General features: G+C 35.1%; 1 protein-coding gene across 7 annotated transcripts in view; it reads right to left on the bottom strand.

Annotated features, from left to right (window-relative positions):
* FSIP1 (fibrous sheath interacting protein 1) overlaps positions 1-16,596 on the bottom strand; it is a 68,755-nt gene continuing 52,159 nt past the window's right edge. For 5 of the 7 annotated variants that reach the window (XM_085580358.1, XM_085580357.1, XM_085580363.1 and 2 more), the window contains 3 exons: positions 3,283-3,829; positions 1,314-1,361; positions 302-533 (listed from right to left, as the gene is read on the bottom strand). In XM_085580358.1, the coding sequence (XP_085436484.1) occupies positions 511-533; positions 1,314-1,361; positions 3,283-3,829 (618 nt within the window). In that variant the 3' untranslated portion in view covers positions 302-510. Of the gene's footprint in view, positions 42-301; positions 534-1,313; positions 1,362-3,282; positions 3,830-16,596 lie in introns of those variants that run through there. The other 2 variants (XM_085580361.1, XM_085580362.1) reach the window with 2 other exon arrangements.

Here is a 16,596-nt window from a genome sequence, read left to right as displayed (position 1 = left end):
AGTCAGGACTCTGAGTCAGACAGACTGCAAGCTCCAGCAAACTGCAGTGAGATAACAGAAGACACGATTTAGCTAACTTTATGTAAAAGCTAGACTGTGTGTGTTTGTGAAGAAAAACAAAACTATTTTAAATATTTCATACCGTCTCTAATAAAGCTCCATCTGTAAATACTAAACATTTCAAGTTTGATTGGCTTTTTTTGTTTGGTTTTTTTTTTTTACAGACACACATGTCTTATCAGACATACAACTACACAATATCTGTGTACATTTCTTTATAAGACAGAACACTCCCAAGAAATTTAATGAAATGCAAGACTTTATTTTGAAACCAAAAGACAACAATATATGGCAATGACAATAATAATTATCTCTAAAGAAAAAATCAACCCACAGAACATTTTAAATTATAATAATTTATTCCCATTCAGTTGCTTGATATGATACTGTATGTCTGTACGAGGTTTAGCTACACTTTCAGAAAATAGTTGTGAAGAGAAGCATATCCCCTCAAATTTCAATGTTCATATGATCTGAAAAAAGAAAAGAAAAAGATGCTGAGCTGCTGTAAGCACAGTATTTTTTGCAAGAGGAAAATGAAATGGTTTGTTCTACTTAAAACTTAATATAGGCCCTCAAAATGGACCTGGAAATACTTATTTACTGGCTCATAAAACTATGAGAAATAACAGCCCTTTCATATCTGCATGTGGGCAAGTCTAGATTCTGTTAACCTCAGTAAACATCATCTATGTTTACATTCATTTGAGCTGGGTAGAGATTAGTGCTTCTTTCAAGAAACAGGCATTACTTATCTTTGAAGGAACATGAGAGTTTCCTTCATATATTTACATATATATGCAATATGCTAATAATTATGCTTTCCTGAAAATATATATAATTTAATGTATTACAGTAAATCTATATCACCGACTACAGTACCACAAGGAATGCAAAACTGAAATTGTGCTAAACCAGTTTCACACTATTTTATTTGCTTAGTCAGCACTACAAAGAATTTAAACTGTGTGTAGAGTGGGCAAAAAAATCAAACTACGTAAAGATTATGTATACATATTTAAATGTCCTTTAGAATTTAGAAAATAACAAAACATAGCCATGTAAATATATCTTATAAATAAAAATAAAACCTGACACTTCTCATACCTTAATCTGCAGATATACTTGCCTTAAACTGGATTGCACTGGGATCTCCATTTCTCAATATAATTAGCACATTTAATCATGTCTGAAATAAGCAAATTATCTACAGAATACATTAAGCAAGTTTACAAATTCAATAAATAACACACCTTTTGGGCTATGTCCAGGACTAATTGCTTCAGACAGAACTGAGTCACCTTTGTAGGAAACAAATTAATTAGCTTCTTAGTAAAAAAATTTAAAAAATCAGGGACTGAAAATTCAGAATACTCCCCTCTCAAAAAAAGAATTTATATGCAAAAACCATCATAAAACCGAGATGCTTATTAACCATACAGATTTGAGTTCTAGAGTATTAAACATGACTCATCATCTGTTTCAGTCACTAGTGAAAACAGGTAAACTAAATACTCCATCACATTACTCTGACACACGTGATTTTGACTCAAAGATATTTAAATTATTATGTGATAGATGTTAACACATTCACCTGGTGGACTTCTACAGTGAGACATCCCATATGGAAATCCACTTAATAGTGAAAATCTCCTTCCTCTCTTGTGCAATAAAATTACCTCACAGTGACTGTATCTACAGTTACCTGCTCACTTCACTACCCAATGGTCACAGTGCTTTCCTTGATTTAACACATCCCCTCTTAAAACACACTCATGATGGGAACTGGTAGTTGGGGCTGAGTCACGCTTGGTTCTGAATTTTAACTCAAGTGAAGGCAGCAAGTTACTGAGTTTTTCTCCCTGTTGGTTGCCAAAGAAGCCTGGTGGTGAAGTAATCAATCGTGCTACTCCTGCGTGAGATCAGGTTGCCCCTGGCAGAGGTGATCTCTGTGGTGCTCCCCATGAGCACCACTACCACCCTGCTCTCCTCTGGGCAGACCACTGTATTCCCTCACTCTGCTCCTCTGATGCCTGCATCTACATAAAGAGCAAAGACAGCTTCTGAAGGCAGCTGATAAATAACCTGCCAGGAAAAAAAAAAGCACCAAAACCACCCAATCTTTTCTACAGGTACTATTTCTATTTTCTTCCTGTAGAAGCTGTCACTTGAATTTCATAAGGGGAAAATAGTGCAGGTAAGTATGGATATCAACTTTGTCTGGCAGTGTAAAAACAGCAATAACAAGACTTCCTGCATTCTGACAGGCAGAATCACTTTGAAAAGATATTAAAATTCCTGTCATTGCAAAAAGATTAAGTACAATCAATCCAAGAAAATGTTGTGATCGTAATTATGAAATTATAACATAGTGGAGGGATCTTAGAATGTTCTCAATTACTGATGTATGTGAAAAAAAAGTTTCTCTAAATCCAGAACAGGTTACTAGTATAACAAATACCGATTGATGAACATAGTAAAATATGATGATTTCTAGTAAGATTAGATTCTAGTACTATAATCACAAATTTCATACTGTCAAAACTTTTATGAAAATAATGAACAATTATCACTATGTAATTACATATAAGTAAAGAACATAAAAATAGGAGATATTTGCACAATCATTTTATACCAGACAGCGAGAAAATTTAATTTTTTGCTAGTTAAAACCTATTTTTTTTACCAAACTAAAAGTAATTTATAGAAATTGTTCAGTATTATTAATTTTGGCATCTTACGTGTGTAAATTTGAACTCCCTAAAAGCAGTTTATTATCTTTAATATAGCCAGGTCATGTTTGCTTCTATATGACCGAGTTTACCTTATTAAAAACTTTCATTAAACACTAGGATTTTTGTGTGAATTTTTGTACCAGCTACTGCGAGAATATTTGCTCTCCAGAGAACAGTGAACATGACTTTCTACTACCAAAAAGGTAATCCATATGTGTTTTCAACACTGCTTTCCAGTTGACAGAATTAATCAACATCAGTGATATACTTCATAAAACTCCTAGTCAATTATTTCAGGGTAAGAATTTTAATAAATGTTCTGTTATTTTGTGTGTATTACTTTTGGCACAGTTTTATGTTTTCTAAAAGAACATTCTTGTCCCACCATAATAATCAGTGTGTATTGGTGCATACCTTTGGTGAGAACCTGCTTAGGTTTTTTCATTATAATCAAAAGCCTTTTCTAAAGGGCTGTTAAGAGTCTCACCTCCTTTGGTTTGCAGTGGTATGCTGGGAATGTCAGCCTCTGTGGATGGCTCATTGTTCATGCCAATGCAATATAATGGTTCACCCAAGAAAGAAGGTTTCTTCAATCTTTTTGTGTTGAGCACTCTTGACATAAAGTAACCTTCAGTAAAACTCTTATCTTCCATCTTCTGTAAACCTTCTAGGTCATCAGGTTCCTCTGTTTGGGCCAGTGAATCCTTTGATAAGTGACTACCAGCCAATGCTTTGCTGATATAGTAGCCAGGGATTTTGCTCTCTGCATTAACACATAAGCTTTTGTCTTCGAGTCCAGCCTTTTCCTGAGCCGTTAACATCCCTACAATATGGTCTTCAACTAACATTTTGGAAAGACTAGATGTGGAGTGAAGAGTGGAGTCTTGACTTGTGTAACAAGGGGGACTTAATCCAAAAGAAAGAGATTCCTGAGACTGTGGCATGGTAACGTTACTTATTGTTCTCTGAGGCCGCATACATTCTTCCAGAAGGGTCTTAAGCTGCTCTTCAGAGAGGCTCATTTGTTCTTCAGTCTGAAAAAAAAAAAAAAAAAGGCAAGAATTTCTTCTGTCAAAATATAATTAATGAAAAGCAGTGCCATAAAACAGCTTGAGACATACACTGGCAGAATCCTTAAACAAATATCAATGTCTTTCAATTAAAACTGAATTTAAATATACATTTCCATAATCACAAAATTTATGCAGAATCCTCACTAGGTTCTAGATAGATTCTGTGATGAAAGTTAGGAAAGAAGCCTGATGTCCACAAGGCACAGAGAGGGCTTTGATTTTGCATAGTCTTCCATAAGATCTGACTGGTTTTTAATTACCAGAGTATGCACTTTTTCATATTTCTTGGTTTGCTGTGAATATGTACACACACACACACAGACACTCTTTAAGATTTTAGTTATTGAAAACAAAATAGCATGTTCCTGCTGGGGCAGTGGCTGGGGGGGGTCATGACTGTTGGGGCAATGCAGCTGGGGTTAGAAATGGTTTTGGACAGCACCAGCCCACAAAGACTGTCACATACTGACTGAAATATTCCCAGCCTCTCACGGTAGAAATGCCACATAGTCTCTCTCTCAACCACATGACACAAAGCACATCACTTACCTACCATGGCAAGCATGACCCATGGCAAGTGGGTCATGACAGAAGAAAGCTCTGCCTTCTGTAGGACAGTTTTAGTGCTTCATTCAAGCTGTCACTGCTTGCATAGCTCACAGATGTACCTTTTCACTTAATTTCTTATTCAGAGACTGGCACACTCCCATCATTTTTATCATACAGGACATTTCTTAAAATTTTATATTATAGACAATGACTGATATTAGCTGGTTATGGTGAAGAATAGAAAACTTTGCTTAAGGATAACAATAGGGAGTTACTTCCAGCTTTTATAATCCTTAATGCTTCTGAAAACAGAGTAGCAAAATTTAAAGATGATAATGATAAGGATAAGACTATTTTGCCCATGAAATAGGAGTTCTAGAATATATTAAAATGTTATAGATATTAAAGATATTATAGATATTAAAATGTTATATAGAAGATATTTAAAATATTGGAAAAGCTATGGAACATTTAATAGAGAAAAATGCTTTCTACGATCAAAATCTCAGTTTTACACAATGTCCAAGATGCAAAGGATCAGCTGACACATTAATGAACCCTTAAGCTACGGTGATTTATGTAAAACAAAAATTTTATTCACTGTGTAATGACTTCTACAGAGAATTTACTTTACATTGTGCTAGAGGATAGAGCTACTGTCATTTCAGAGGAGAGATCAATATCAGTTGTTTAGCTGATATTTTTTTTCCCTGAAGGACTCTGATCCAACTTCAGGAGTCATATTATCCTGTTTGATATATATCACATGACTTGCCTACAGCCAAGGCACCACGGGGTGTATGGATTATGTCTGAAAACTGATTACTCCTGTTCATCAATGGGGACAGTTTTCAGTCAGGAAGGAAAGAATATTTCTTTGAAAAACTTGTGGCTATTAAATATTACAAGATTACACTAAAAAGTGAACAAGGATGACATTTTAAGTTACCTTCAGTCACCATTCTGTACTTACATATTCAAACATTAATAATAGCTAATAATCACTGCTACAGACTGAATCTTGTACAGTTCAGGCACTAAATGAGGTGCATAAATGCAGATCTATAGAGTTATTTAACCCAATAGTCTTTTCTTCAGATATCAATTTCCTTTCCAAAAATACTCCAGGTTTCTTTATTGCACATAGAACTGCAACTGCATTAAAGAATTTAAGATGTTAAGGGCTGTTAAAATCTTAAAAGAGCATTGACAGACTATTATTATGGGTAGAGATCTTTATTTAGAGGAACATATTATCAGGTAATTATATTGAGATTCAAGTAATCTTGGTATCAATCTATGTAGTTTTGATAATATTAACTGAAATCAAACCACAAGCTTAAGAGCTTACATAGGAAACATGCAAAATATTGCATCTTCAAACTTGACTTAGTCTTCTAAATTTTAATCATAGTGTAGAAAATACTCACTGATGAAATATAACTCAGACATGGAAAAAAATTAGTAGCAAAACACTATCATGAATCAAAAATGAAACATGAAATGTTTCATTTCACTTTTAATCTAAATTACTAGACCATGCTGAAGTCCTTCAATTTATTGAAAAAGTATTTTATTTTGCAGGATAACATTTGTTTCCAAGCAGTGATTATCAGAATGGACTCACTGTAAGAAACAAGATGCATCCACGCAGGAAGAGCATAACATCAGAGACACTACTGGAAGCACAGCTACATCGAGAGTATATCCACAGAGCAGATTATACTGTGAAAACATTTTTAACACAGAAGATTCTCACATCTGGAAACCCACATGGATTCCCACATGGTTTTGAGTGTGTGGTTCTATACTAACATCTTTCAAACCTCTTGGCCAAGATCATTTGGAGCTAATTTTATGTTAATGACAGGGCAATTCACTCACTACAGAAAGGAATTATGTATATGAAGCAAATGAATAATCAATACAAAATTAACATTGTGAGGAAGATCATCTTGTCCTGCCTCTGGTCTTTTTATTTCCCTTATCCCTCCCAGCCATTTATTCGCAATGCATTTTCCCTCATCCAATTTTTTTTTTTTTTCTTTCTTTCAGGAAAATCATATGGCTTGTATTCATAGATTACCTTGATTATTACCAGAGGGGTAAGACTTGGAGCCTAAGGGATATGGTGAAGGAAATGAATATAATAACTATGGAGTTAAAAAGTTTGGGAACTAGTGAGCTTGATTTTCTCCAGTGGCAGGCCTGCAGCCAAAGCAGACAGTGTAAAACATTTCTTTGTTCCTCCCTTTTTCTTTCTCTTTATTTCTCATTTTCTCCCTTTGGATTTTTTGTAAGACATGCATGTAAAGATAAGGAAAGTATTTAATAAACCTCTCCAAAAATCATGTTTTGAAATACTAAAGACTCACTGTTATTTTCTTTTACCAAACTCAGGAGATGACTATAGGCTTAAGGAAAAATACACAGTGGAGAAGAAGATAAATAGCCATCAGTCATCCACTCAGCAGCCAGGAATTTACATTGAAATGAAAGCAGCAAGGCTGCTGTTAAAATCAGGAAATAGTTTAGGGAAATACTATTGGGAAAGATATCTCACAGCAAAAAAGGCTGTGCATTTGCAACCAAATGAGCATTTCAACTCATGGAATTGCATAATACAACAACTGTATTAGGAGTCTACAGAGTATATATTTGCACACATCAGAAGCAATCCAGTCACAACCAACTGTAACAGTTCAGAGCCATGACTTGGAATCAGAAACACAGTCTCAGGGAGACACTTGATTCTACATCTCCCAAGCTTTCACTCCCCTCATAGTAAATAATTTACAACTCCTATACAGAATAAATACTTCAAGACATTTTTTAAAAATACAAGGACATAAAATGAGTGTCATTCAAAATGCAGAAACAGCCCACTAGGCAAGGGAAAATGAGGTATCAGGTCTGGTTTCCATTAAAAAGTAGAAAACCTTTTAATTGTTCTGGCTAATTTTTAATAGGACACTGAGTCCTATTCATTTCCTAGGCTTTTTTACCGCTAATGATCCAAAAAACTAATTCCTAGCCAGGAGTTTAGGAGCCTGCTAATGACCTTTACTGTTTATGTGTGGTTAGTTTTCCACACACTTGTGGCCCTCCTCTGACTGAAGATTTCTTGTTCCTTGCTGAATTCCTCCGTGACAGGAGTCTATAGAGAAAACCTTACTGCATGTAGTAGGAATGCAAACTTGTAGTTCGCTGTGGACAGCCCTGCTGTGACTACAAGTTTTCAAGTTCAAATCTTTAGGCTTTCTTTCTACATCTCTACAGTAACACAAATAGACTAACACTGAAAGCCTGTATCAGATTTTGCCATGGGGAGAAGGCTAACATATCAGGATTATTTCTAATTATAGCAAATAATAAAAAAATGACACATAGTAAAAGAGTAAGCACTACAAAGTCAGGATATTTAAGGACTCGTATAACTTGCATATCTATAAACATGGAAATTTTGTTCCTTAGTCTGAAAGTGCTGCACTCAATAGTTCACATGATAGTTTGTTTCAAACAATTTACTCTGATGCTTAATTTGCTGACAATTTTTACTAGTGTGTGAGACTGCAACAGTCAATTCTGAGGTAGCTACTTTCTTCCTGATAAAACTACTCCATTTTAAGAGAACACTACTCTGTTGAGACAAAGTTCAGATTTTTGACAGATCAGCCCAGGGAGGTTTTGTAAGTTTTAGTTATTCAATAACTTATTGACAGTTTCTCAAACAGCTCAATTCTGCTTTGAAAAGGCAATCCTTGCCTTCTCTCTCCACATTACTCAACTCAATGTGGACCATCAACTCCAAGGTCTCATCACACCCTAGCATCATGTATTTGTCTACAAACAGTACTGGTCAGTGCAACTGTGAAATATTATCAATATGCTGCATACAAGTCACACACATCATATCATTGTGAAAGACCTTAAAATTTCCAGAAATGTTGAAAGCCCAAAGTTTTTTTGCACCACAGAAGTCAGTTTGGTGCTCACAACTTGTAAACTGATTGAATTAATGTAATACGTCCATTGTGGATTAACCCCAGCAGGAAACTAAGCACCACCCAGATGCTTGCTTACTTCCCATCCCCTCACCCCAGTGGGGAAGGGTAAGAGGAAAGGAAGAGCAAAAAGAGTAAAGGAGAGGAAGAGTAAAAGCAATAAAACTTGTGGATTGAGATAAAAATTGTTTAATAAGCGAAGAGAGAGAAAGATAACAAAACAACCAATGCAAAGGCAATCCACTCAGCATCTCCTATAGCTAGACCAACAACCAGACAGTTCTGAGCAAAAAACGGTTAACTTTGTAGAACCCTCTCTTCTCTCTTTTTATTACTGTGCATAAGATTATACACTGACATTCCCCCCTCCTCAGCCCCCTGAATTATCAGGCTAGCCCAGAGATCCGAGGCTTTGAGGGGAGGAATATCAGGAGATGGCAAAGATTTCCAAAAGAGGCTCTTACCCCAATATATGTTGGTTCTGCTCTCTTTATTTTGTGATGTCCATGTGGAGAGCGGGGCAAAGAGGACGAACAGGAAATGTCAGGGGTCTATACAGACTTTGGACAGGGTGGGCTTCTCTGGCTCTCTGCCAACCCCATTGGGGCAGGAAGGAGGGGTCCAGGGATATCTTGATCAGAGTCACAGGGTCCCGGGGAAGGGGGCACAGAGTGCCCATGAGCTCACTGTAACAATACACATTGGCATGGAATGTCTTTTTGATTAGTTTGGATCATTTGTCTCGATCCCAGATTCCTGCACATCCCCAGACTACTCACTGGGAGGGCAGACTGAGAACCACAGAAGGCCCTGATGCTGTGCAAATGCTGTTCAGTAATAGCTAAAACATAGGTGAATTATCAGCACTTTTTGGTCACAAATCCAAAACACAACACCCTATAGGCTAAGAAAACATTAACATCCCAGTCAAACCCAGTACAGAGACCCACACATCTGCTGCCACAAAGAAATTAAGTGTTCAGCATGTCACTTTACTGCTTCTAGTAGTTGTTTGTTTGTTTTATAAACACTCTGTTAAGAAAAAAGCTTAATGAATGTAAAAGAAAAAAGTTAATATTTCCTCTGTACAGCTGCCTCAGAAGGGTTAGTTCAGAATGTAATGACAGAAAATATTAAAGGGAGTAGACCAGAAATATGCTCATGACTAAATGAGCATGTTTTTGGAGAGGCCAGTAATGTATATGGATTTGACAGTGTTAAAAATTGAGACTGAAAGCTGAAAAATGGATTCAGAAATTAAGAGCTCCTTACAATCATGATTTACCATCTGGTGGTTCTGTGCTTATGCCTAGTGGGCTTGGAGACTTCTGTAGTGTTTCAGCAATGACATATATCTCCAAAAATGAACAGGATTCCTAAGCTATAGGAGAAAATCTCCTGCTTCTGTTTTTCCCTCCTTCTGCTGTATTTTCTTCTGTTAGTTACATTTTCCCTTCTCTTATATTTTCCACTGTTTCTGTTTGTGTAAGGGTGAAATGAAAAGGTGTCAATTTAAAAACACCCAAAAAAAACCCCAAAAAACAAAACAAAACAAAAAAAAACCCAGAAGCACCAGACAAAAACATTCAACTTGGAACATTAGGAGCCACTAGAACCTCAACATCAAAGTGATCACCAGCCTTGTGGAATAATATAAAATCTCCACTGGAAAAAAAAAAAATTAAGAAGAGAAAATGAACTTCATTAAGAAATTGAAAATAAAAAACCCCTAGAACTTCTTTTCTCTTTTCTCTCTGACAAGAGAAATTTTAACAGAAATCAAAAGGATATATGAGTTTATACAATTGTTATCATATTTAGAGTAGCAAAGTAGGTGAAAACTGTGGAGACAAGACATGATAATTGCATCAGTTTTTTTAAAGGTAGTCAATAGGTTATAGAGGTAAAAACAATTAAAGCAGTTTTGCCTCCAAGAACTTGTCATAAACATGCCTATTTTAGTCATTACAGAGGTCTAACACTTTTTTTTATTTTACCTTTCTCAAAAATATCAAGTCAATTGCTTGTGGCTTGAATGTGCCAATAAAGGAAAAAAGTGTGTTTCATCAGCTATGCCACACTGTAAATTCTAGAAAGACAAAGTAACTGGCTGCTAAAGGTAACAGAAGTCAGAGAAAAAGAAAAAAAAAAAGAAAGATAAAAGATCTTTTGCAATAATTTACTTTTCATTTGACACTATAGACACTAAGCTACATTGCTTAGTGTCTATAAGCTGTAGAGTTGACATGGTACTATATGAGGATATAATTAAGAGGTTTGTAGGTGGGAATTATGTCTTGGAACCCTATGGAAATGCTTCCATCATTTTTAAAGACACAAAAATCTGTATTTCTGAATTGCTACAAGTTGTACTTTTTACCCTAACTTTCAATTTTAATTTCATTTCATTGTAGCTTTTGATCTACAGGATGCACAACATTTTATAGGTGCTTACATATTACCAGGTTCTCACCCATGGGCATTAAAATCTAAATTTGTATGTCCTCATCAAGTTTTAGAAAGATAACTTTAGGAAACAGAAACTGAAAATGTCTTGCAGGCCTAAAGTTTCTAACATTTCTATCAGGCATATATTGTAATAAAAAAAAAAGTATTTTTCAAGTGACTGAAAATTACTCTGTATCATCATTTTCCTCCATTAACAACATGTGACTTTGAAGCTCCACTTTCATTATCTGAACCAATAGGGTATTTTTAAGCTTTAGACCCTAAGCAGTATTGGATTCAACCTAAACAGTTAAAATATGAAATATAACTCATCAAAATATGTATTTCCATTAGCATGATGGCTTTTTCTGTCATTTAGGAGTTAATATAAGACTTATGCATCATGTTATACTGTACCATTTCCCCTAAGGTCCAAATACCAGTTGTATAGCATATTTGACTTTTGTATATATTGTATAATAAAATTTTTCTTTTATGAAGTTTCAACACTGTCCTGTTACTCAATTTTACTCCAGCTTCCATCATTAGCATCAGGGCACAAATTTCAAGTAAGCAGGAATTAACAAAGGAAGCAATTTTATTCAGCATCTTTAGTTGAAGATAAGAACTAAAATTCTAAATAAATATATATAAAATGGTGTAATTAAATGTGCATAGAGTGTATTTTCCTGGCTAGGGCAAAGAGGCACTGACTTGATGTAAAGAGACTGTTAAACTGGATATCCTACTAGTCACTAAACAGTAAGAATTGAATGTTCCTTAGAGAATGTAATTTCAAAGTTTAGGAATTTTAAAATCATTATGTAAATCCCCCTTCATCTAAACACTGAACTATGAGAAAAGTCTCTGATTAAAATTACTTTGAATTTGAAAATCCATCTACTCCAAGGTCATCAACAGACGTTTTGAGGGAATTCAGCTCTTCTAACTCCAGATTAGTACAAAACTTATCTCTTCTAATCTACTGTGTTTGCAGATAGAAAAAAAATCTAAGTATTTTTCCATATATGAGCCACTTAAAAATTTTAATTTCTAAAACCTTTCTCAACAAATGGATAGCTCCCTGTTTTTAAAGTACTTGATTTCATACAGTTTCAAGAGTTCTTATATTAGGAGCAAACTGATTTTAACTAAACACACTGAAGGTGTGTGAAAACATAAGACACAAATTCCTGAACTGGTATTTACAATCCATTACTCAGAATAAGACTCTCGTTTTCTAGCCTTTACTGAAGAAACAGAACTTCTGCAATCTAGATTATTTAGCGTTCAAAACCAGTTTCCTAAATATCCCATTTTGTGTTTTTAACTGTCTGTTATTAAGCATTTAACAGATTTCATTCCATAGAAATCTCTTCCTTGAATATTAAGTTGTGGCTTTAATTTTCAGTAAAGCCAGTAGAGTAGACAAAAATGCCTTGATGTGGTTGCAGCTGTTTTCTGTTACAAAACCCCATTTCTTTCTTTTCGGTCATATTGGCTTAATATTTTTTTCCGAGAAATAGTGTAGCATAATGGGATCACCCTCACATACAGCATTTTTTAAATTGCAATGAACTATCCAGAGATTTTAAGAATGCTTACAGGTCTATAATCTACTGGAGAAACAGAAAATGTTCAAGAACAGAAGTGTTCAAGGCCAGGGTAGATGTGGCTCTGAGCAACCTGGTCTAGTGGAAGGTGTCCCTAGCCATGGCAGAGCAGTTGGAGCTAGATGATATTCAAATCCCTTCCAACCCAACCATTCTATCCTTCTATAATTCTGTGAAAACAGAGAAGCCACAAACACATGATCTAGGTGACCTATGCAAGTAAGAGTACTTTAGTCTTACTAAATATGGAAAGGACAGGTCCAAGGAGTAGCAGGTCATAAAGACTTGTCTAAAGCAGCTACAGACAGAAACTTCAGAATCAGTTTTCTGATACTCTCAGAGATTTGTTTTAAAGTGATTCTTAATTGGTTGGCCTTGTGTGTCAATAGCAACAGGCACCTCTAAATACTGATGTTTTCTAAGTAACATAATAATGTATATGGTAAGCCTGCCTGCAGTATGTATTTTGTAGGAGTAAATATTCTCTTCTGATAACAGAAGTATTATATGAAGGAAGGTCTGCTATATGTAGAATAAGAAGATAGAGAAACTCACAGGGTTCTCCAGTGAAATAGGGTACAATCTCAGTTATCCACCTTAAGGTTGATGAAATTCTCTTTTATGGATGTGGTTTTCTTACAGAGCTTTTGGCATCCTCTCTTTGTTTCACATTCACAGCACCTAAATCAAGAGCCTCAGCCAAGTGCTAATGTCATCTGTAGTTCCCCAAGGTCCCCACAGGCAGCAGACAGACACCAGCACTGGGAACTGTAATTCAACCCAGCTAAAATTTAAAGACAGATCATTTAGAATTTTGCTTACTAATTGCTGTTTTAAAACTGAAGCATTTCTCACAACACATTTAAAAGGCTACTCAAGCAAAAGAGAATAAATTGGAAGAAGTAGAAATCAATATTAAAAAATGAATTCTGCAAGTCACAGAAAAAAACAATAAAATATACTACTTTTCAGAAACCTGTTGTGAAAAAATATGTTGAAATAAAGAACTGCAAATCTATTATCTACCTTTAAATAACAGGACCCATAATGTATCACATTAGTTTAGCATTTCATTCTCTTTCTCCCACAAGCTTAATATAACAGCATGTACAGTATTGCGATGTATGGGAAAATGCAAGAATTCAAACACTGCTAAAATCTAGAGTATTAACAGTACCAAACATTACACAACTTATGGGAATAAAGAAGAGAAGTTGTCAATCTTTGTATCCATGTGAATTGCAAATGTGGAATTCTGCCTCATAGTCTCAGGACTATGAAGCCTCTTTAAAAAAAGAAAAAATCAAGTACCCATTCACTGCTTCTGAAATGTTTCTCTACTTTTCAATTCATGGCATGGATAATTACACCCATTAAGGAAGAGCCCATCTAAAATCTATGAAACTGTCATTGTCTTTAAGGGAAAGATCCCTGTACATAAGCATAGATAAATGAGTAAGGGTGTGGATAGTTGTGCCACATCTCTGGTTCTGCTTGTGAGAGGCCAGAGAAAGAAAATTCATTTTCAGTTCTGTTTGGTGGGGCCTGTTGCCACAAGGCAAGTGCAAAGTTTCTGCTGGGAACATCAGGTTGTAGCTGTGTTTGTCAATGTGGGAAAATATTTTATGGAGCGCTGAAAAAACATTTTTTAAAAATAAAGAGAATAATAAGAAGCTTTTTCTTTACTGAAGAATGGAAGGGTATTTTGAAATGAGGTAACTGCATCTGGCTCTTGTATTTCCATTCAAAAGGAAAACCCAAAAGCCTTTAGGAAGAATGTGATGAACAATATTGCCCTAGGCAAAACATTTTATTTGGAGTTTCAAGCCTTCCAGCACCCGTTCTTGATTTTGGATAGGGGGCAGGGCGCAAAACCTTTCAGTAAGTACAAGAGCAGGGGTTGAAGCCTAAAACATTCAAACACATATTACCAGAAAATTCTCACATAGCAATAACATTTAAAAACCTGAGACTAAGATTAGTGCTAATCTATTGTTACCACTTGATGTTTGGCAGCTGTTTTTATGAAGACACATAAAAAAGAAAAATTATAACATTATTTCTTTTTTTTTTCCTGACTACAAAAGGCACTGCACAGAAAGTCTAGTTGTTAAAGTAAACTTCAGTTTTGATTATTTATTAAAACACACTTTTTCCTCAGGCTTCTCTAACATAGTAAATGTGCAGCAGTACTAATGGCTACATTCCTGCTGGCATGATTAATTTCATATATTATTATAACGAAAACCTATGTATTTTATGTCTTTGCCAAACTAGAAACAGCATAGACATTTTAAGAATAGGTAAGAGAACAAACCCTCTATTTTTCTTCTGAAGCAATGAGAGAAAACCTCAGCTACTTTCTGCCACTAACTATAATAGTTTTCAATTCCCTAGGCCTTAGCAATAAAAACCACTTTCAGCAGCTTTGTTCTCTTCTTCATTTGTCCTTCCTGTGGCAAGGACAACTGAAAAAGTCTATGCATTCCAAGTGTTGCAGCTCCTTATTGTTATTATCCTGGTTCATGTAATCAAAAGCACAGGTATCTGCATACAGATAAAAGGCAAGAAACCCTTTACTCAGTTTAGAGAGGCAGTCAGTTGATTTGACAGTGGAAGCCATAGACTAGAAGGTACACAACACATTGCTTTAGTTCACTTTTCCTTGTCTCCACTCACTTTCCCTGGTAAATCCATGCCTGGTAGATAAGAGATGGCTGTGTGTCCGTAACTAGAAGCAACAACAGCATTCAACAGGTCACACAACCACACAGGGCAGGTTCCTGTATTTCTTCCTCATCACAAAGGAGCATGCCACAAGCCAAGTGACAGAGGTACAGGAAATCAGATAGCCCAAACAGCATATACTAAGCATAAGCATACCAGCTTTCCTGCACCAGGGACAAAAAATAATTACACTCATGTAGAAGGCTTTATAGTAAAAAATACTTGAGGTTCAAAAAATAATGTCTTGTTGATAGGAGAATATTTTAGTGTTTGAATTTTTCATCCATTTTCTGCAGAATGTGCTCATATGTAAAATGCAATTCAAAACAGCTGAGTAAATATTGATGCTAAGAAATTTTGCTTTTAGAGAAATTAAAACAATTCTAGAAACAACAAACAAATTACAAAAACATAAAATGATACAGATGCATGTAACTCAGAAAACTGAATATTTTGCAGTTTGAAATGTACACTTGAAATAGGATATAAAATACATATTTTAAATTAAGCTTTTGACACTCCCATTTATACTCAGCGATGTACTCCACAGTACAAAAAGGAAAAAAAAAAGTATGATATTCCCCCTAGTAAAAGATATGAAAACACCAAAAGGCTCATGTTTTTCAAAAAAAGAAACTTATGTAAATTTATCATGCATTTGGGATACAGGTGACTGCTGAAGCTGGAGTCTATCTTTTGACCATAAAGTCAAAGTTCACATGTCACTCATAAGATCTGAAAGATTAATTTACAAAAAGTCTCTGTGATCACATTACAAGGTCAATGGCTTAAACACAAAGCACTGTGCACCCCAGTTGCTTGGAACTTTCTTTACTGCACATTGGAATGTTTTTGCCCAGTTGCTTTGGTAAAAAAGAATAACCAAAGTTCACAGCTGTGTTTCTGATAAATTAATGATGACATTGTTGGTTTTAGAGGACACTATACTACTCTCAGTTATGTGGAATCACAGCTACTGAATCACTAGGCAGTGACAGAGTTAAGGGTTTTATTTGCTTCTTTCAGGCAGTTAGGAGAAAACTAGATAGAGAGTTCCTTTTGAAAAAACTGAGAAAAGAAGTGATCATATTTTTTGAAACATAGGAACTTAGAGTGAATGACAAATACTTAAAAATCCTAACTTCTTTATCCAAGGACAATCACTGCTTAGGTAAACATGATTTTCCATTAGACTTATTAAAATTTAAAACTTTTAAAAGACTTCCAGAATTATTCAGATTATTCCAAATTATTCAAATGAAATGTACCAAGGACTAGATTGAAAAACAGTTTCTATATAAAAAATAAAACAAGTATATGTTCTTAGAAAGATAAACATCTCTGAAAACATAGAGCAGCTGCAGCTTCCAGCACTATTATGCTGCAT

The sequence above is a fragment of the Lonchura striata genome, chromosome 5, assembly GCF_050655825.1.
Source record: "Lonchura striata isolate lonStrDom1 chromosome 5, ASM5065582v1, whole genome shotgun sequence".
Taxonomy (NCBI): Eukaryota; Metazoa; Chordata; class Aves; order Passeriformes; family Estrildidae; genus Lonchura; species Lonchura striata.
This window is presented reverse-complemented; position numbering and strand designations above follow the sequence as displayed.